Source organism: Pseudopodoces humilis, chromosome 5 (genome assembly GCF_049639895.1).
Source record: "Pseudopodoces humilis isolate 2021_Gansu_Grassland_sample_001 chromosome 5, ASM4963989v1, whole genome shotgun sequence".
In the NCBI taxonomy this organism is placed as follows: domain Eukaryota; kingdom Metazoa; phylum Chordata; class Aves; order Passeriformes; family Paridae; genus Pseudopodoces; species Pseudopodoces humilis.
In genome coordinates this window covers 18,237,714-18,259,061 of record NC_142204.1, presented here as the reverse complement: position 1 = coordinate 18,259,061, position 21,348 = coordinate 18,237,714, and the positions used below count along the sequence as shown (strand labels likewise).

The following is a 21,348-nucleotide window of genomic DNA, read 5'->3' as shown; positions in this document are numbered from 1 at the left end:
CAAGTAAAAGTTTTGTCATTTATTTCCGTTTAGTTTTTACAAGAATGACTTGTTTGATTACACTTTCCAGCAGTTTTGTTTTCTGCTTGGGCCTAAAGGATCTCACACGCTGACAATGAAACAGAGAGACGAAAAAGTAATCACCAGTGCAAAACTATACACCTTGTGGAGGAGGTTCAAATTGTGATAACAAAATGTTAAAGAGAAGAGGCAGCTGGTAGTACTGCCTAAAGCAGGAAACAGGCAGCAGTGTTGGAAAGTCTGTTTTACCCTTGCTAGTGGTAATTTTTTTAGACCGATTTTCACTATGTCAGCTTAGTTTTGGGTTACAGGATGATATGGTAGAAGTGCCATTTTCATCAGTATTTTAAGCACAGGTCTTCAGAAGGTGGGCCAGGAAAATTGATCTCCTGCCCCATGCTTCCTGAGCATGCCATACCTTAACTTATAGTGGTGTGACATTTCCTGTGATGTGCAGCTGGTTTTTGATAAATTCCTTAACTGGCATTTACAACAGAAAAATACATAACCTTGAAATGTCCTCGGTTTAAAACACAGCCACATAATACTGCTGTCTTCCTTTTAACTTTACAGCTGTGGAGAAGCTGAAGGAGTCCACTTCAGAGACACAGAACAGCAACCTGTGGATTATCGTTGGGGTGGCAGTCCCAGTTGCCGTGGTGCTCCTGATTGTTATTATTTTATACTGGAAACTCTGCCGAACCGACAAGCTGGAGTTTCAGCCAGACACAGTGAGCAACATTCAGCAGCGACAGAAGGTAAAAGGGGAAGCTGTGCTGAGAGGAGCTTCAGAATTCTGAGAATGAGTGTGAGACTCTGGGGAACACCTGGCATCCTTAACTAGCATGTGTAGACACAGTTTCAGAGCATTCCAGCTTAGAGCGGGCAGAAAAAAAGGGAGGAAAGTAGTCTAATGATAGTTGAACTCAAGAATCCCATAGTGTTTTATTTACTCTCCTGGGTATTTGATACTGCATTAGATAGATCCATCCTTCTGAAATGTGGGCACTGAGGCTGAAAGGAACCTTTCTTTATCACTTCATTTCAAGGCTGTGGCTGAGACTGAATAAGAAGAAATGTACTGGCTGAGTCTTGAATCATTGACCTTGTTTTCCCCAGAAGGCTGAATTTTTCTTTGGAGAGCTTCTGCTAACCAAATCTGACAGCTAAAGTTCGCCACCCATCATACCTCATACTGGAACTAGAATTTGCTAGAACCGATCCTGGCTGCTCCATGTTCTCCCAGGGCTCTTTTTGTTGAAATTGTGAGAACCTGTTGCAGTGCTAGAACATTAATTAGTGGCTCTGTGTGAGCTTGTTTTCCAGTGTTGGTTAGGACAGTGAGAAATTCAGTAGTACTCTTGTCTTTTTCTTGCCCAAGAGTATACATCAAAAAAATTGTGATGCAGGTTTTTCACTAAGGATGTATTTGGTAAAAAGAATGATAAAGTGCCTGAAAGGTTGCTTACTTTTTACAGCCAAAGAGAACTTGTGTGAGTCAGAAATGCTTGTTACTCACTATATCTTCAGAGGCATTAATAAAGGCAAAATAATCTGCCTGTGCTAATCCTGTGGTACTGCAGTCATGTTCAGCACTGTGGCCTCATGTTCAGTCACACAGTTTTCTCCATAACAAGCCTTGTCTGTACACCATGCTCTTTTTCAAGATAATTAATGATGTGAAAGATGAGAGAAACAGAAAGCGCTTGCACTTCCAAAGCAGTCAGAACAAATCAATAGTAACGTCCACTTGTCTTGTGACTGCAAATCGTGTATCAGAATGCAGGCTGGCAGCAAGTGGTACCCTTTGATGAACACCACCCCCTGGTATCTCGTTTCACCTCTGCTGTGGTAATATGCAACACACATTTTTTGACTGAGGAAGTTCCCCTCAGTAGTTTTGACTAATTTAAGAAGGGTCATACAAAAGAAGCAAGAGAGGACCAGTACCCTTGGTACACTCTTTCATCACATTTTCAGTACCTCTCTGCTATCACAAGCTTTTTTTTTTTTTTGTAAGGAAGCAGTTGGGTTGTATTGGCTGTAAGGCCAGAAAAATCTTTTATATAATTACTTCCTTTTAAGAAAATGGCTCAGTTGCTTTTCCCCACTGCTTCCACAATATTCTTCATCTTAATCATTCATGAGTCAGAAGCCTCAAACTTGTTTATATGCAAGTCTCATTTTGGATTGCCTAGGGAACCTGTCACTTTGCCTTCTTTGAGAAAGTCGCTGTAAGCAAACTAGAAAGAACCAGTAAGGACATCTAGTTCAATCCTTGTGCCACTGGAGGTAAGGCAATAAAAAGTGTCTTAAATTTTTATCACTTTGCACATCAAGCAACTGGAAGAACCTACTTTGCAAACTGTTTCTTCCTTTCTCCAGAATAAAAGCAGTACTCTGGCTTCCTTACCATCAAGCTGTCATTTGGATTTCATGTCTTCAAAACAGTAGGTTGGAATTTCAGGTTGGAATAGGGCGTATTTAACTACCATCAAAGACCCCCAGACAGTCAAAACAGCTTACAAATTATTAGGGACATTTGGTCAGATCCTGCCCTCTAAAATTGCCTGTGTATTTTATACTTTTTATTAGAGTAAATGCAAAGAAGTGATCAAAGGAGTGTCATCATGTGGCCAGGGATTTATGTCTGTAAATAAACTGCATGAAAATGAGCTAGGCTTCCTCTTCCTCACCACAGCCACAATTATTTCCATTCTCTATTTTCAGAGCTTGACCTTGGTACTGAAGGAAGGTGAAAGCATGCACTACATCTGTAAATAGAAAGATATTTAGGTTAAAGATCTGAGTTTTTCTCTTGGAATCTATATTTCATTTATAAAAAACATAAAAATGCATTTATAGTGTGCTAGCTCTTCTCACTTCCATTAATATTTATCAAAAAATTCATGTAAATACAGTTTTTCATTAGCATATGTATAGCATATTCGTACTGGAAATAGAAGACCATACTTTTCAACCTTTTAATAAGTCTGTAATGTGTTTTGTGCTTGAAAATGTGTGGTGATTGGCAGATAAGAAACTGAGACACCTGTTTCTTGTTCAGCTGATACCAGATATTATACTTCTCTGGTGGATCTCCAGGGGTGTCACCAGTCTTTCTTCAGTGTCTTCAGTTAGCCGCTTTAACATAGCAGTTCAGTCGGCAGCATAATAATCCATTAGAATTTACAGTAATAGCTGATAGCAAATTATGTTACCTGTGACTTAAAACCTGGAATGGGCTTGGGAGTGTGGGGGAAAAGCCTTTTTTTCTTCATGCCGAGACTAAAAGGAACATTGAGAGAGAGAACTCTGTAAATGTACTGTAAATGTAAATGGCATAAATGACAGGTTGCGCAGGATTATTCTTAGTTGGAATCTCTCTTACAAAGTTGCATTATCCTCTTCAGAGAGATTCTTAGAACCTACAGATTTTGCTGGATTCTAGAGCCCCATGTTTCAATCATGTTTCCTTTCTTCTCTTATTTAATTTAATTGTTTCATTCTGCTTTGAAACTCCTCGATTTTCCTGAAGTGCTTTAGTATTCACTCAGACAGTATACGTTTTATTTTTAATCTTTTATAGGTAAGGGTTTACTTTTAAAGAGTGGGTATGATTTCTGTATTCCTATGGTCACCATTAAAAGTAAGTCACAAGCTTCATAACCTCACAGCCTCCTTCTGATGAAGGAACCCAGTACAATTATCTGCTGGCAATTAGATCCTACGTGACTTTTTGGTGTATGGGGTATGGCTGCTTGGGTACACCTTGGTGAGGGGAGGGTCAGGAGGTAGCTGTCCTACACAGCAATTCAGTCATACTGCCAGCATATCATGCCAGCACAGCTACCTAGCTTTGGTCCCTTAAATGCTCTGTGGACACACCTTTAGAATAGTTGGGTCACTGTCCCTCACTTGTGATGGTCGGTAATAGCAGATTTCCCACTTGAGTGGACATGGCTGGGTTGAAAAATGCCCAGATCCCGTGGTGACAAGTCCACAGAAGTACCCAGGACTGCATCAATATTTATGTGCCACAGTGGCCTTGAAGCTGGGCTTGTGTCCAGATGTGCTGCTTGGCCCTACCCTCAAGGGCAGCTTATTCTCAAAGCTGATATAGATAATAGCAAGGATAATGTTTCTTTTAAGATTATGACACGGGCAAGGTGGACTGTATACACAGTCCACCTTGGATGTACCACCCCACCAGTTTGTGTTCTTTCCATCTGGCCTTCCTGCTTCATTACAGGATCAGTGTCTTACAGACAGGATGGCACAAGGATCTTGCTTAAAAAGGCTCATAATGTCACTTCCTGCAAAGGGTATAGAGAGGGATTTTTTACTTGGCTGCTGCCTCAGTGAATATCAACATAAATACATGGGAAAGAAAACTCTGTGGGGACTGATACTAGCAAAACCAGGTTCCATCATAAAGTAGGAAAAAATAAAGGATCTTGAAGAGATTATGATTTGCTAATCCATCCCTTTGCGTCAAAACAGGATTAATAATACCTGTAAAATGCGAGGTTCCCTTCTCCATGGTGGAGATTAAATGGGAAAACATGCTTAGATCAAAGTTATTTTTATGCTTTTTAAACGGAGAGTTAAGTTAAGGAAACAGGGGAGAGCAATGAATCTATGCAAGATTCATTGGTCTGTGCAAGGATAATTCTTTTGAAGAGATGATACTAAGATATTTAAAGGGCACATCAAATATTCATGACTTGTTCTGTAAGCCATAGCATCCTACTGGAAATTCACCTTGATGTGACCTGGGTTGTTGCACTGGATTAAGATGTCTTTGCCTTATGAAGTAAAAAGATGCACAAGTGGTGTTTTTAAATAACAAGATTTTTCTCTGTTGCCATTGCCTATATCCGCCATAACATTGTCCCAAGGTACTTTTTTTCCTGCAAAGAAGCTGTGCCTTTTGTGGGCAGCTGAATTTTTGCCATTGGTTTCTTCATGAAAAACTCTAAATTTCTTTAATGCCCAAGCCATCATTTTACACTGTACCTGTACCGGGTTTCTGATGTTTTTGTGCAAAACCACTCCTCTTCCCCAGAGAGCAAAAAAACATTTTATGTGTTATCCACAATGGAAGCAGAGTCAGCAGTATTATTTCTTCCTCTGCGGATATCCAAAAATTAAAATGGAACCTGGTTCTCTAGAGGTTTCACTTCCCCTTCTCTGTACAAGCGTTTGAAGAAAAGTGTCAGATCCCTTCCTAGGACTTCTCAGAGATAATTTCAGCTATAGACAATAGATCAGGGAATAATGAAGGCTCCCTGCCCTAATGGCAAGAACTGGACAAACTAATTGGCAGTTTTTTTAGAAGGTCTTGGGTGCTCTCCTGTAAATGCTGGGTGTGCTGAAGTCATTGCTTTTGCAGTGATAGCTTGGAGTGGCTCGCTCAGTTCCTTGTTTATCCAAGGGTGCATCCTAAAACCCATGGGAAAGAATGCCTACTTCTCCAGTCAGATGTCACTCCTCTCTGGAGCCTTCTGCATGCCACTGTGCTTCTCAGAGAACTGAGCATGTCCTTCTGGTCCAGTGTCCCTCCTGTGTGTGTTTACATGTGGCAGAGGTGGAGCGTGCTGGTTCCCACAAAGCCTTGGACAATGTACTGCACCTTCTCCTGGAGCTGCAGCACAGGTAATGCCAGAGCTGGAGTGCTGCCAGTCTGCCTCGTGTGCCAGCACAGCTCAGCTGAAATGTCATCATCACCTGGGGACCGTCACCAGCCCTTGCATGTCTGCTCTAATCCATTCACGGTCACAGGTAATGAGTCATGCCTCCTGCAAGATGTCTGAGAGGCACTTGGATGGATTTTTATTTCCCCCCCCTCCAAGCAGGAATATCTGATACCCAAATGTCATGTGTCAGGTGTAACTTTAACACCTCTGAATTGAGAATTTTGCTTATTATTGTATAGTCAGTAGACTGTCTCTTGGATGTTCCCAAGATCAGAGGCCAGCCCTGCTGGAGGCTAAATACTAGGCTTCTGCTCCTGATGCAAAGAATTCTTGTGATGTTTTGACATCCTGTAATCCTTTTGTTCATCTGTATAATGTCAAGGCAACAGCTCTGCATTGCAGAAAAATTCCGTCAAAAGAGACTCGTGTTAAGAAAGGCAGCTGACACCAATCTTACAAAAACTACTTGAAAACTGACATGAGTTTATGCAAGAGATTCATGTTTGCATAACAAATACCATTCATTTCTAATAGCTACCTTGACTAACTATCCAAACTGTTGTCTTTTTGGGGATGGCATACAGGATCTCCTTCAGAGTCAATAGCTGGATTCTAACAAGGGATGCAGTATTCAACATCTTAATTACTTCTCAACAATACATTTCTCCGATGGCAATTCCTCTGAAAGAGCTTTTTTGTAGTAACTCTTCTTCTGTAATGAAGATTAACTATTCACAAATGGTAGAAATAAAATACCACACTTAGATACATTGTTTATACAAATAGGTATAAAAAGTAAAATGTCTCCATCTGCTTTCTTAGAAACATTTGAGTATTTGTCTTGACATCATTCCAAATGGCCAGCTAGTCCAGATGCCACAAGGAAAAGCCTAGAGAAGGGGAGAGGGACAGGGCAAGTATATGGATTGCTTTGTGTTGAGTAACTCTTCAGCCTCCAGTTATTTCTGCTTCAAGGACTGTATCTAGGAAATGATGATATTCAGCAGCCCTCAACATACTTCTTTCCCATGAACTTGTTTGGTCCTTTTGAACTCATCTCAGCTGCAGACAGTGATTTCCACAGCATGCTACATCATCTTGTTTCACCCTGCTTTTATCCTGCTGTTTCTGAGTTTTCTGTGATGCCCCTTAGTCTTTGTATTGGAGGGGACAGAGAACAGCTGATTCCTAGGCACTTCATCTTGGCCAATCCTGATTTCATAGACCTCTGTCATATTGCTACCTCTGTCATCTCTTTTTCCAAGCAGAGGAGCCCCGGGTTTCTAATCCCTTCTTTTGAACTGGCATTTGCAACTTTGAATAATAACGTGAACGTTTTCTAATTCTATTCAATTTGTTTTGAGGGGGGGGGGAAGGAGAATTGAATATGCCATTCAAAATGTAGGTGATCAGTGGATTTATAGAGTCATGTTTATATAGTGGTTACTTTTCAAAAGGAGTTAAACAAAAAGAATCTGTTTTCAAGATACAGGTAAATGTTGTGCCATGCTAAACATAATAAACCTCTGAGATCAATACTGGGGAAATAAATTTTTCTCTCCTAACAAAAGACAATAGAAACTCTACCATAGAACCTAGCTGTTTTGGGAGCATGGAAATGCACCGGCATTAAATCATTATTGCCTAAGTTTTTAATGTGCTACCCACTTGTGGTTGAAACTTGCAGTTTCATTTCAGCAAGCAGAATATTTCTGCAGTATATGGGAATGTACTTTCTCTGCGTGTTAAACCCCTCTTAGGTATATAAATGTGTGACTCATTGAACACAACAAAATACCAGCATGAAAAAATAAATGAAAATTGCTGACCTATGCTTTATCTTGGAAGTCTTTAATTAAAAGTGGTAGCACTTTTCTCATTATTTGTAGAGGATGTGGTTTTTGACTGTGTTGTCTATATGCTCTGTGCAGATGGTGAGAGCCATGTTAGAATGTATTTGTTTACTTCACAATTTTAGAAAAGAGTTCCCTAACTTTGTAATTTTTTTATGTGCTATCTCTCTTAGAGGTTGCAGTTGGTCTTGGAGTTATGTAGGTGACCTTAGAGGAGTAATTGTTTAATATAACTTAGGGATGAAAATCTGGTGAAACTGAGGCAGCAGTGACCTGTCCATTGTATTAAGTTGCCAGTCTTCTTCTAACTTATGCCTGACACTTCCATCCAACCAGTGTGCAAAGGAATCTCACAAACTATGATTAAGATAGTATCCACCCAGCGGCATTTCTGTCTGAGAAGGAAAGCTAAAACTGTGTGTGATTCAGGAACAAAATTCTGCCTGTTACAGCAGTTATCTCAGCAGCCTGTGGGCATATATGTACTCAGAGTTATGGGCTTTCAACAACATGATCCCTCTTGTATTTTGTGAAATTTACTGAGCTGTCATGGTAATATTAGTGTGGCAGGAAGAAATGCACAAAGGAGAAGAAGAGGGATGATGAAAATCCACAAGAAGAATCTGTCTTAAGAAAATATTTCAGGACAGGTGTCTTGAGAATCTCAGGCTTTATAAAGTTTTGTAAGTTAGGGGGTTTCTTTATTTGTTTTTAATCCTACTCCAGAAGCAAAATTCTTGAGGTGGTATTTTCTGTGGGATTCCTGCTTTCCTTACTATTTGTTTGGTGGTAAGCAGTGATACAGTTCTGACTTTGCAGTGGAGGGAGGAAGGACCAGAGGCTGTACACCAGCTTGTTCTGATTTTCTGTGCCAGTGCTGGCCATAAAGTATGCTGCTTTTTCCCAACTTGATGGGAGAAACCCAGGCAACTGGAAGCATATTTCTTTTCCCCAAGGACAGGTTTGCTCAACTGTTTTACCTATTCCCAGAAATGGTAATAGTTGACCAAAGTGCTGTTGGGATGACAAATGGGAAATGTAATTTGTATAGTTACTTGTTCCAAGATAAGAAAATGGATGATACTTTATACATGCAGCTTCTTTTTTGGGCCCTCGGGTCTCAAAATTCTGCTTCTGGTTTGAGGTTTGCCATAGAGGGCACAGTCTGTAGTGGAAGGGTGGTGGCATCCCAAGTAAGAAATAATAAATACAGGGAACTCTCATGCACTTATTTTTACCTATAAACACTGTTAACAAGTGAAGGTATTTAAATTAGAGACTTCTTTTTGTTTTGGTCCCTAAACATATTTTCTAAACCAGCAACAGTGAAGGAACCCTTCTGCACATTTCTCAGTGATGCTTAGTGTTGGGGTTTTTTTAAAGTAGACTTGGAAGAAGTTTGGCTTATGGTACAAATAGGTTGCATCATATCCCATGTCAGAAGAGAGACACAAGGGCACAAAAAGACCTCAAGAGATACAAATGGGTCTTTTTTCAGTATTTTGAAGGTGGCCATGGACTCAGAACTCTCCTTCTATGAGATCTTTTAATATGCTTTTTTCATGAATGAAGGGGTTTTGTGTCTTAAATCAGATATTCATTATTGTTGTTGAATCACACATATAAATTGTATGCCTACTTTACAGGCAGTCCCTGACCATCATCCCAAAGGGGTTTATGTTGAAGGAGAGCAATGCAAATAAAAATACAAAAGTTGTACTTATGTGGAAAGATACGTTGGAATGATAATACAGAAATGAGCCGAGTAAGAAAATGACACTCTGAAAGGTGAACATGCCTCAGTACTTCTAAATTCTTATTTTTTGGTAGGCTGGTGATTTGAGTATCTTGTGGAACAGTGTCTGCAGACCATATGGATGAATAATCCTTGTGGGAATAAGATGTAGAGAACTTCTTGGATGAGATAGTAGACACATGGTGAAAAAAGAGTTAAAATTAAGAAGACACTACCAAGCACACAAACAACTACAAATTATTATCCTTTTTGATGTGTCATGAGAGTAATACAGTGAATTCACGCTAACCCATGTTATGGTACCCTGGGGATATGGACAAGAGTTTGGTGGTGTGAATATCACGTTGTGAAGTCAGTTGGCAATATGTAGTAGCTTTAAGCTGTCCTAAATCACACTGACTTACATCTTCAAGCCACATTAATTTTAAGAACATTGTGTCTCATTGTCTTGCTATGTTTAAGCTTGTAGACCTGGGTTTTTTTGGGTTTTTTTTTCTAAAAGGTTTCTTTATCCTGTAACATTCTGTGTGCTAGCATGATAGTAAGGTTGTAAGTCAGCAGGACTTGCAGGGATTCTTGTCCTGTTCACAGGTTATGCACTGACACTAAAGTACATGCTTAGCTCCTTTGTTTCCTTAGAAATTTATGTTAACAGCCCCTGCCCAATTCACCTGGCTCGACAAGGAACAAGGCAAGACCATGGTAAAAAATAGTAGAAAATGGTCTTAATACATTATTCTTCATATTATGTCCAAATTCAGATGCTGCTTGTAGAAACTACAGGGAGAATACTGAGTAAAGTGTATTTATTTTCTTCTGCTTTCTGCTGAAATTACTCACTGACCTGTGAGCAGCATTTGCTTTCTTGAGAAGATAGGTTGTTGATATTCCTGGTGTGTCTCTGCATCCAACAAAACAATATATTGGCAACCATTTTGTATTTCAGTGTCTTGAACAGCACTGAAACTATTATCTGCTTTTATGCAATAAGAATTGACTGATGTGTACAGATTTTGTAGGCTTCTGCAGAAATTATTTGATTTTTCTGTGAATTAAGCTTCAAATACTGGGTTTTTTGTTTTTTGTTTTTCATTCAGTATGTAACCATAGAATTAAAAACTCCCGACTTAGCAATGTGAAATCATCTTCCTCTAAGATTTTGGCAGGTTCTGCATTTGTATAATAATACAATTCCTTATCAGTGGAGTAATTTAGATATGTTCATTTTGGTGGTAAGCTTCAGAGTAGTTTATCTCTTTCCCTTTCACAAATATGTTAAAGATAAATGAAAACTTCTAACAATTTACATTTAAAACAAGAAATCTTTGTCAAGACTGGTTTTGTGCAGTCCTGGGTAAAGGCACCTGAGGGTGGTGGAAAGACGCTCATTTTCAGTACCTGAACAAATAACAGTATCAGCACAACTTAGAAAGTGCTCTTAAGAATATACTGCATTCTTTTCTTGGTGGTTATTAACATATGAATTGTAGATGACAGATCCACACATGGTATCCTGACTACCAGTCCCAAGATGGGCAGAGGTGATGCAACCTGTTACATAACTTGATATAAAGAAAAAAAATAATTCAGCAGGTGGCACACAGAAATTTCTGAGAAAATATTGGAAACATCTTCAGTCAAGATTAACACCATTCATTTCATTGAGTCAGTGATCTGACTGTCTTGAAGAAAGCAGAGTTGTGGTTCAGTGTCCTTTAGACACTTCTCACTGAAAATGGACTTTGGCTGCTATAATTTCTCAGTTAAAAGTCATAACATTGCTGTGGTCGGTGAGGAGAGGTATGAGAAGCACAGACTGTGTTTTTAAGAAAACAAAGCAGGCTTATATCAATGTTATTTCTACAGCAGTAATCCTATTGGTATTTCTATTTTTTTAGTAAGTGAATTAATAAGTGATTTTATAAGTTTTTGAGGACCATCTTTTCGTATTCAGTCACGTATCATGTTGTATATGTATGTATTGTCACAGTTTTCTATCATGTTTTTTCACTCATATGCAGAAACGTACACAGGTGCATACAGTCTCTATTGGCTGGAGCTGGTAGTGCCAACTTAAGGTTTTTTAGCAGGAGCTATCTAGAAATGTTTGTACAGAGCTATGAAAGACTTGAAGCATTCGAGCCATTTCCATTCAGTATCAGTTTCATTTCATACTGAAACTGTTCTTCAAGATGAGCAGAAGAGTTTGTTTTCCAAAGAACAAGGTTAAGAGAAAATAAAATGCTCTGTCTGAATTTTAAAAATTGTCATGGAGAACCTCTAGTGCACATTCTGAACCTTAGGGGCTGTAGGGTGTGGAAGGAAAGAGAGCAAGAAGGTTGTTTGGTATGAGGGAAATGCTTTTGCTGATTCTGTGGGGAACTGCCAGTTTCTGGCTTAAGTTTTAAAACGAGGAAAATGTTTGCATGGGGTTGACAAAGACTTGTTGGAGATTTACCAGGTAAATAGTCAGAGGATTACACCAGTTCTGCGCTTGTAAGGTCTGTAGAGTAAGGTCTGTACTGTAAAGTTGAGGGGTTTTTTATTGTGTTGTGTTACACAGAGCTTCTTATGACACCAGGTGTTAAAAGTGTGAAGACTGATGAGCCTCAGGTTCTTGGATGCTGTAGCATCCTGGCACTGGCAGGTGGCAGGAAGAGGGAGAGACAAGAGAAGGGGGCAGAGAGAATTGTTCTGCCTGTCAAGGAAAAGACCATCTGAGGAGTTTGCTTGGCTCCAACTTAAGGAAAATACAGCTAGAGGTTCTGTGGTACCTGGGGTGGTGATAGCTGAGATTGGCCAGTCCTCTGTTGCAAGCAAGCGTCCATGACACCCTAAAGTCTTAGCCACCCTAGCTGTAAACATGCATTAAAGATTCATCCCCTTCTCCTTTCAGTGTGTGTTTGCCAGCTTCTGTGTGAAGTGAGGTGGGGATCCTGCTTTTACAAAGAGCATTCTTGGATTCTTTGACTAAAAGCAGAAGGCCCAGTCTATGCCAAGGATTCAGCAGGGTGGGAGAGAGCAGGAGGGTTCCTGTGGAAGAACTGAATTTATGATGTTCTAACTCCAGACTTCATTGCAATGCCTGTGTGTGAGAGAAGATCCACTTGTGGTTGTTTCAGATAATTTTACCTGACATTTCTTATGATATGAGTGCTGGTCTTTGTAGTACTGACAGCCTTTTAGTTCAGCTGCTGTGTGGTCTGTCTGCAGATAAACATTCATAGATACGTATGCTGTGGCACATGTGCATGTACACATGAATATATCTGTTCCTGTGACTGACAAAAGGTTATGTTGGACTGCAACTATGAATAAGACTATTGAAAATTAAAAAATGAAAATTTTATATTTTTATATGTTTTTTTGCTCCCAAACAGGTTTACAAACTCAGTCTGCTGGAGTGATTATAAGTCAGGTTGAAGTTCATGCTTCAGACATGCAGCAATCTTAGTTAAACCATACTGGTAACTCCAGTATTCCTGGACTCTTTCTCTTCAGTTGTCCTTCCTCACCTCACCCATCACACTATTCAAAAAGCAGCAGTAACTGCACAGGTTGATAAGAAAAGGGTAGAGCACCACCAGATTTTTTGTGGAAGAATTGTGCCTAGCACATGGTGGAGACTGTCACCATCTTTGGAGCTAAGAGGACTGGAGTCTGCGGAGGGGAATGTAGTGACATAGAGGATGGGATCATCAGGAAGCAGCAGCAGGGCTGTGCAGGCAGGAGGGTTAGAATGAAAGGGTTAGAAGAAGGGAAGGCACTGAAGGTTCAAAGGAAGAGTGTCATATAGAGGAATATCTTCTCTGGGAATAGACGTAACTTGAACCAGGCCGCAAGTGAGGTGGGGTAACTAAGAAGTTTGAATAATCAAAGTGGTGCAAGTTGGCCTGATAATTCTGACAACAGAAGTGAAAAGGTTGTCTTCAGAAGTATTTGGGGGAGGGGGTGGGGAGTATTGGAGGGTTTTGAAGGAGGGGTTAAGTAAGCAAAATCCTGAAGGGGAATGTTTAACATATGAAGGGGGGAAAATTTCAGGAAGGCTTCACTGGATGACAGTGACTCAAAAAAATGGAGACACAGTTACACCTTCACCTAGTGTAGCTCCTCAGCGCCTTTTTGAATCCGTGGTTGCAGTTATTTGCATAAATTCAATAACTGAATCACCCATAATGCTGAATAGAAAGGACTGTTGTAAAGCTCAGGACAAATGGACATCGCAGAAGACATCCAGGTCTGATCAAATAATAAGCTTATTCATTAAGAATAAGAAATTAACTCCAAAACCTCAGCAGACAAGCTGTTGGATTTTACAGAAGAGCTTTTATTGCCATCTACTGGTTCAAATAGGCAGCTTGCTCAACTGCATCGCCCTTTCTAAGAACCATTTGGAAAATGTTTGCTTACTGAGAAAATATTTTGAAGAGATTGTTTCAGAATATTCCTTAGGCAAGCTTATCTTTGGCATGACATCAGACGAGCCTGTTTGCAGTTAGCTATGTTGTCGTGCCAAGCCTTATGAAAGGGGGTTCATTTAAACATCTGGAAGCCGGCGCACCCATGAACGCGCTCCAGCACATGCTTTGCTTTGCAGGTAATGGGCTCTAGGAACACACGGAGGATTCTGTGCGTGTGGTGTGCAGCAGGCTCTCTGTGTGTGCACCTCCAAAACCAGAGCTGTCAGTGTTTCTTGCTACTTTCAACTTCCAAACTACGTAAAATTGAGTGGGGTTTGAAGAAAAACTTTCTCCTAATTAGTTCTTCAGATTTTCCAATTACTCCAAAGCCCCCCAAAAAATCAGCAGAGTGCTTGAAACTTGGAGCCTTGATTACATCTGAATCAAGCCATTGATAAGGTGATACTAGCTTTTTTTATAAATACAGCTGTGAAAGAAAAAGGCTGAATTCTGTGTCTTTCTCAAGCAAGGTGCCCACAGAATAAGATCTTTAGGATAATTTCTCTAGATTCCAAAGCTTTTTGTGTATTTTTTTGCCTGTTCAGTATGAAATTCCTAAGAGATTTTCAATTTTTTTTCTGTAGGCATCAATACTGGCTGACAAGTCATTGCCAGGCTGCTGTATAACTCAGATCTGCAGTGTTTATCTTTCATCAGATGAACTAGGTGTTTGTACAAGCACTCCCAGATTTGGGGAGCTCAGAATGAAGAAGATCAACAGTGACATTATTCAAATTATTTAAAATCCTGCATCCATTTTGGCTGGAAGAAATGGAAATATTATCTGGCAGTGGTAGCCATTTCAGTCTGTACACAGGTGTCTACAGCCTTGCACTCACAAGTACACAAAAAGCTCCTCACACAATGATTAAACCTAAAGAAATATCAGTAAAAAATAGTAGCAGCATCAGAAGTCTATTTTTTAGCTAGATTTATTGACTTGGAATTTTAAATTGTGTATCATATACTGCAGTAAGGTGACAGAATTGTAGAGAGTTTCTTTTTCTGTTCCCTGGCACTCTCATGTTCCGTTCCTGAGACTGCCATAGCCTGACCATCCTCTCAGTGGCCATTGTTTGCAGATCTGAAAGCCTTTGTACTCATTGTCACTTACTGTTCCTGTTTGTTGTCTTTGTTCTTTTCTCACAGCTACAAGCCCCCAGTGTGAAAGGCTTTGATTTTGCTAAGCAGCATCTGGGCCAGCACAATAAAGATGATGTCCTGATTATCCATGAGCCAGCTCCTTTACCAGGACCTATTAAGGATACTACCCCATCTGAAAACGGAGATGTGCCCAGCCCCAAATCCAAGACTTCCACAAAGCCTTCAAAGACCGTTCGACACAGAGGGAGGTCAGTTCACAGAGATAAAAACAAATTGTAGTAGACAACAGTTTATTAAGGGCTAGTGGTTGCTGTATTTTTAGGGCAATTTCAGTGGAAAGAACTGTTCCAGAGCTCCGGAACTCACATTTTCTAGTGAGCCACCACTGTTACACCTCGCTGCTCATTAGTACAAGCTTGTGAGAATTTAGTGTTCATTTTCCTTTTAAAGGGAACATACCCAGTTGAGAGGGGCATTTAAGACACTGCTGAGCTGACTGGAGTCAGGTCATTGCCTGCTCACTGGAAATCCCAAGTCTAAGTTTTCCAGTGCAGTCTCTTTGTGATGTCTAGCTACTAAGCCAACGTGTGGTTAAAAACAAATGAAAACCATTGACGAAGGGTAATGTGTTTCAATCACATTAATAATGATCAATATATGTATGAAGAGTCGGGATTTCCAAAACCAAGCCAAAATTCAGGGAAGATGCAGAAATGTTGTTATTTATGGTTATCTGTGGGGGTCTCGTAGCATGTGAGCCTTATTCAGAAAAAGGAATGGTAATTCACAGCTGTGCAAATGGAGGAGAGTTGTCAGCCATCAGCAGAATCTTCCTAACCTATTCCAATAATCACATGATGTGACTGTCCCTTGCTGGAAAAAATGGTGTTTGTAGGATACATGATGTAACAAAGCTATGCAGTAGAGATGGATCTATGCAGAAAAAAACGTGGAAGGTAACACATGGGAAAAGAATTGAACACTAAGAAGACCCCCTCTGAACTATTCTTTCTAGTAATTCTTCTTCTCCCTCAATCTCACACTTCTTTGTCTCCAGTTCTGCATTCCCTATGCTTATACCTATGTGATACTGCACAGTGGGAGGAAAAAAAGGCAAATAATCAAGAGCAGGGTTGGATGAGCTGAGAAAGAAACTAATGGTGATTATTCTGACTAAGCTGCAGGTCTCTGCAACACAGCTTGCTCCTCTGTTCAGCCCTCTACGCTTCCTCCAAAGCCCCAGTTGTCTTAAGATCCTTGCTTCATCTTCCCCATGTGGGCTTCATAAAGCTCAGTTTCCCCCTTCCAAGCCTGTCCTAACTCCCTATAGGCCTTGTAAGTAGAAGACTGTGGTACAGTGGAAGGTGGGCAAAACTGGAAAATAAAGGAAGAAAAATGAGATATACTAGTTTTGGTGTGGCTTACATAAATTAAAACAAAGTAATATAAATCTGAAAGACAAGATTTCTGTTTCTGTGTTTCTTTTAAAAACTTCAGAAGTGGCCTAGGATAGAGATGATATGTGGGGGAAGGGAAAGCATCTCTATTTATATGCAGATAAGCATAAGAAATAAGTTTAAATTTGAGGTTGCTACTGTATTTCTTCTAGAATAATTCAGAAAATTAAGCAGGGGACATTTCAGAAGCCAGCATTCTAATGAATGGCCTTCCCACTGCAGAAGTCCACCAAGTAATTCAAGGGTGATTTGCCCTTAGTGAAGCCATGTAGTCTGTCACCAAGCCCCTTCTTATTTTCCGTGTGCCTTAGTGTAGTTTCCAGCACAATCTGCTCCGTGATCTTCCCAGGCACAGAGGTGAGGGCGACTGACCTGTAGTTCAGACACTTGAAATGTTTTCAAAAGAGAATCTCCCTCTTCTCCCTCATATTCCCTTAAGAACAAATTTTCCTTTTGGCTTAACTACAGAGATGTTGCCATCATCTCCCTGCCGTGCTGCCGTCCCCATGTCAGGTTGCCGTTTGAAACATTTATTCCCCGAGGCAGAAGTTGAAATGTGAGATGGCATCATACTGGGTTGTGTTGGGTTTAGCTGCTTGATGTTTTGTGAGGAAACACAGAACCCAGTTCATCACAGTTCAGGTCAGGTTTGTATGTTAGGTGCCAGGAATCTAGCGGTGATGTGAGTACACGTTCTATATCTGTAAGAAACAACAAACAAGAACAGCTGAGTTTGGAAAGCTCAGCATCCCTAGGCTCCAGCTGAGAGTTGGACCTGCTGTTTTGACTTGAGAGTATACAACTGCATATTCTTCAGCACTTAGAAGAAACAGCTGATGTTGACTCAACAGTATTTATGTTCCTATAACTTGGTGACAATTTGGATATGCTGAAGAAAGAGTATGAAGGGAAATGCAGAGCACAATGCGATGAAACAGAAAGTCAGTAGGAGATCTGGACACAGAACTCCAGCCTCATACTCTGCTGAACCAGGACAAAGCTGATGGAGATGATAGAAAAAGATGCAGTGATGGAGATCTCTAAGCTCATTAAGGACCATTTAACCTCTTTTCCCTTCTATTGTTTTTTTTTTTAATTGGGATATGACATTAGTCTTACAGTCCTGCAGATCAGGGTATTGCTTAGGGAGGAGAAAAAGGGAAGTTGAATTCAGAGCTGCAAGGAGTAGATTTAGCTTCAACGGACTTGTCAGGCTTCATATAGTTATCTTAGTCTGTGAGCTCTAGGCAGGTTGATGTTTAGCCAAGAGCCCTGGTTACTAGTTCAGATACTCATCTAGCCCAAGCAAATCCTGCCCAAATGAGGTTAATGCACAGACATGTGCACACTCTCCATGATTAACTCCCTGCCAGAATAGAATATGAATGTTCAGGACAAAATGGTCACTAGAGACACTATCACAAAGCCTGATCCCATGTGAAAAGACGGGCTTTGGTGTCAGGCAGTGGTGTGGGCCCTGTATTTTTTTTCTATTTTTATACTATCAGAATAATTTTACAGCTGAAGTATTTTGTTAGGGAAGATCAAGTATTCATACTTCAGTACAGCTGAAGTATTTTGTTGGGTATTTTTTTTATTTTTCTATCTCGCCTACAAAAGCTGCGATCACTGAGATTGTAATTTTTAGATAACAAATGTTCTTAAGAATTGTGTGGCTGCATGGAATAAATACATAAAAGGAGCATTTTTTAATTGAATTTCTGAATTGCATTTGACTAGTCAGGAAAATATTCACATAGGTTTGTATTGTTAGCAAGAGAACACCAAATTAGCAAGGCTGAATGTTAGACTAGTTACCTTTGTAAGTTTCACATTCCTAGTATAATTGTTTTCTTTCTGAGAGGTAAATTGCTAGTTACAAATGCAGAGCTTTTTCTTGCAGTGTATTTTAAAGGAAAGATTACTTAATAATAGTGTCACATGTGAATCATTTTGCAGTCATTTTTCACACACAACAACAGTAACATCATGGCAATGAATATCCAGCTATGATAATGCATTCTAAATTTACTTATAAACAGAGGAAAATTTTAGCAGACTTCACAAGATATTTTAGCACAGGATTCTTTGTGTGTGAGAATTATACTCCCTTGCAAACTTGGTTTGTTTGTTTTGTGACATTTGTGGCAGAATTTCCCCATCAGATGCAGAATCCACAGCAAGTGAACAATCCAGCGGGAGAGAGACAGGAGAGGAGAGTGCGAGACCATCAGCTGTTGCAAACGAGGGCAAGCCACGCAGAGCAGTGAAGAAGGGTTTGTTACTTTTGTTTTTTATCTCCTTGTGTGCTCTAGTGCTTTACTCAGGTTGAAGAGTTACTCTGGTGCTGTAACTTTTCTAAACTCATCTTTTGCTGTTGATTTTTCTGCTTCTTGCCACAGAAAATCCCTTCATATTTGGTTTAGTTTCTTCTGTTGAAACTGAGCTATACATTCATTTCATTCCAGCAAGCTTTTGAAACAAATGGCTTAGCAGGAATGAATCTTGCCTCCTTTTGTCCCACACACACCCCCAGCAAAACTCTTTCCATCAAGGCCTAATTGTGTCTCTCATGGTAGCAGAATTGCAGACAGTTGCATGGGCAGTAGAGGTCACAGCAGGACTTCAGGCCACGGGTCTGTGTGTGTAACAGTACCCTTGAAAAGTCATATGAAAAAAAAAAAGACACCAGAGAGGTAAAAGTTTTACAAATGAGTTGTAATTCAGTCATCAGAATGCCTGCATGATTGTACATTAGAATGATCAAAATTCAATGCTACTGTGTTAATAACACTGGTATTTTTTTATGGAGAACCATCTTGCTTCCAGTTAAAGTGCCGGTATTTTTCTTGGTAATACTCTAAAATACATATATTTGTATATTTGAAAAAATGGGAAAACATCTCAGGAGGGTTTGAGTGCCTCCAACCTATCTGACTTGAATTCTGTTGCAGTTTCTCCCATTTCTTCTTACCTGGGGACTCCAAACTCATCTCTTCATTTTCTATCTGGCTTAAAACTTTATGTAACATTTAACATTTCCTTTTGGTGTAGAAATATTACACGATGCTGCATTTGAATTACCTGGTAAAGGCAGCAAGGAGACTGTGTAAAATGTGTCCTTTCTACCTCTCATGCCCTTACTGAAAAAAGGCACTATTTTTTCAGCATTTGGTGCCTCTAGTTTGCAAATTATAGGGACTATTTTTAGCATTCAGAATTGTAGGCACTGTCTGCAGAGAGCTCTCTACTAAATGAGAGATTCAGTTTCCTTTTTGTGCAGCTGAGATTTGGCAGTTTGATCCAAGTTCATTTCATTCAAAAGTAAATGCAATCATCTTACTGCTGTGGATTTTCTCCAGTTGCCATTCTAGCTAAATTTGTCATAATTACTGTGTTGTCTCTTCTTTTTCCTTTATGTTGTCAGGAGCAAACAGAGTGGGTAAGTAACCAGAGCTGGTAGTTGAGTACAAATATGAATAGGGGTGTTGGGGTAGCTGCAATTATGTCTTAAGCATGGAAGAGCTAGTCTTCTAAGTATAAGAAAATAAAATTGCTTTTGGAGTATTAAAAAAGTCTCAGTAACACAAATTATAGTAATCCACCACATTTTTCTAATGTTTTCCTCCCAATTCTTTCAAATTATTGAGGAAAACATCACTATGAAAGAAGCAAAACTAAGGCAGCTGTTGGTCCTGAAACCAGCTTTGTATAAACAAGTTGGAGATAATATTAGAATTAATGTAATTACTGGAAGCCCAAGAAAAACACAAGCTACCTGCAAAGAAACACAAATATTCTGTTGTGAACTAGCATTTTCTCTGCCAGGATTGAGAGATGGCAAACATAGGGCAGGAGAAAGCTGATGCCTTCTTTGGTAATGTATAACACATCTAGTGATAAAATAAGTGTCCTCTGATAGCACTGACCATCTAATAGTAGCCAACCTTCTCTCCATCCTTCTGTACTACGCTGCTTTCCATTGGTGGGTGTAATGAGTCATCAGCTTCATCCTAGGGATGTCACCTACTGGGATTCACAGAAACTGTGTGAAATTTATCTTTAATTGCATGCTCTGGAATGATTAAGATACCGGTGGGTGAGTTGAAGAATCCCATTGGCTTTATCTGATTTTGGATGAGGCCTTATGCACCTTGGTTGCTGTGTCTCTCGAGGGTGCAGGAAGCAGTAGCCTTTCTCTGTCTCCAGCTGTATTGATTTTCATATGAAGTCATAGCTTCCTGACATTTCAGTTCAATTAATGGCTTCAACTGAAGGAGCAGTGATAAACATTGATCCTGGCATGTGACCTATATGGACTGGTTGTTAAAATATGATCTGACCAGTGTTGGGGTATTAAGTGCCTCTCCATTATTTTTTAGCCTCAGCTAAATTATTCTGAAATCAGAATTTCATTCATATAGTGCCATCCAATAGCTTTATAAGGAAGATTGTCTAAATGTGAATAATAGTGTCATATAAGAACTTTGAAATGAGAAATTATGCTTATTCTCTCTGTCAAAACTGCTACAGGACCTTGTTCATGTGTTGAGTTAGAAACCATTTCTTCTTTTGCTGTATTTATACAGTCCTATGCTGTTGCTGACTTTATCTACTTTCCTGTACTTCCATCTTGCTTTGTATTTATAGACACATTGAATGTAGGCAGACGGGATTTAAAGCTCAGATGCAGCTTATGAAGGTTTTTTTGTGTGTATCTTTTCTGCAAAAAGGACTAACATATGATGTTACTGTAGAGCCTTTCCAGAATTTGTCAGTGGGACTTACGTTTTAGAAAACAAGTTTAAGAACCCTTTCAGCTAAAAGGCCCATGCCAAGCACTTATTTATGTGTGCAGAAGGAAAAGTTATGGATGAAGTTATACAGATTCAGAGTGAATGCTCAGTGTAATTGAAGATATTGGACCTCGTGAACCAAGCAATATGAAAATATCCTTAATATTTTATGTTGGAGGTCAGTGAGCTTGGGAACAGTGGA

The 21,348-nt window shown here is 39.7% G+C and overlaps 1 protein-coding gene across 3 annotated transcripts in view; it reads left to right on the top strand.

Annotated features, from left to right (window-relative positions):
• The window catches only part of KIAA1549 (KIAA1549 ortholog), a 143,056-nt gene that overhangs the window by 97,740 nt on the left and 23,968 nt on the right, over positions 1-21,348 (top strand). For all 3 annotated transcript variants that reach the window (XM_014256904.2, XM_005527895.3, XM_088055153.1), the window contains exons 10-12: positions 595-779; positions 14,939-15,141; positions 18,502-18,626. In XM_014256904.2, coding sequence (XP_014112379.2) covers positions 595-779; positions 14,939-15,141; positions 18,502-18,626 — 513 coding nt within the window. The remainder of the gene's footprint in view (positions 1-594; positions 780-14,938; positions 15,142-18,501; positions 18,627-21,348) is intronic.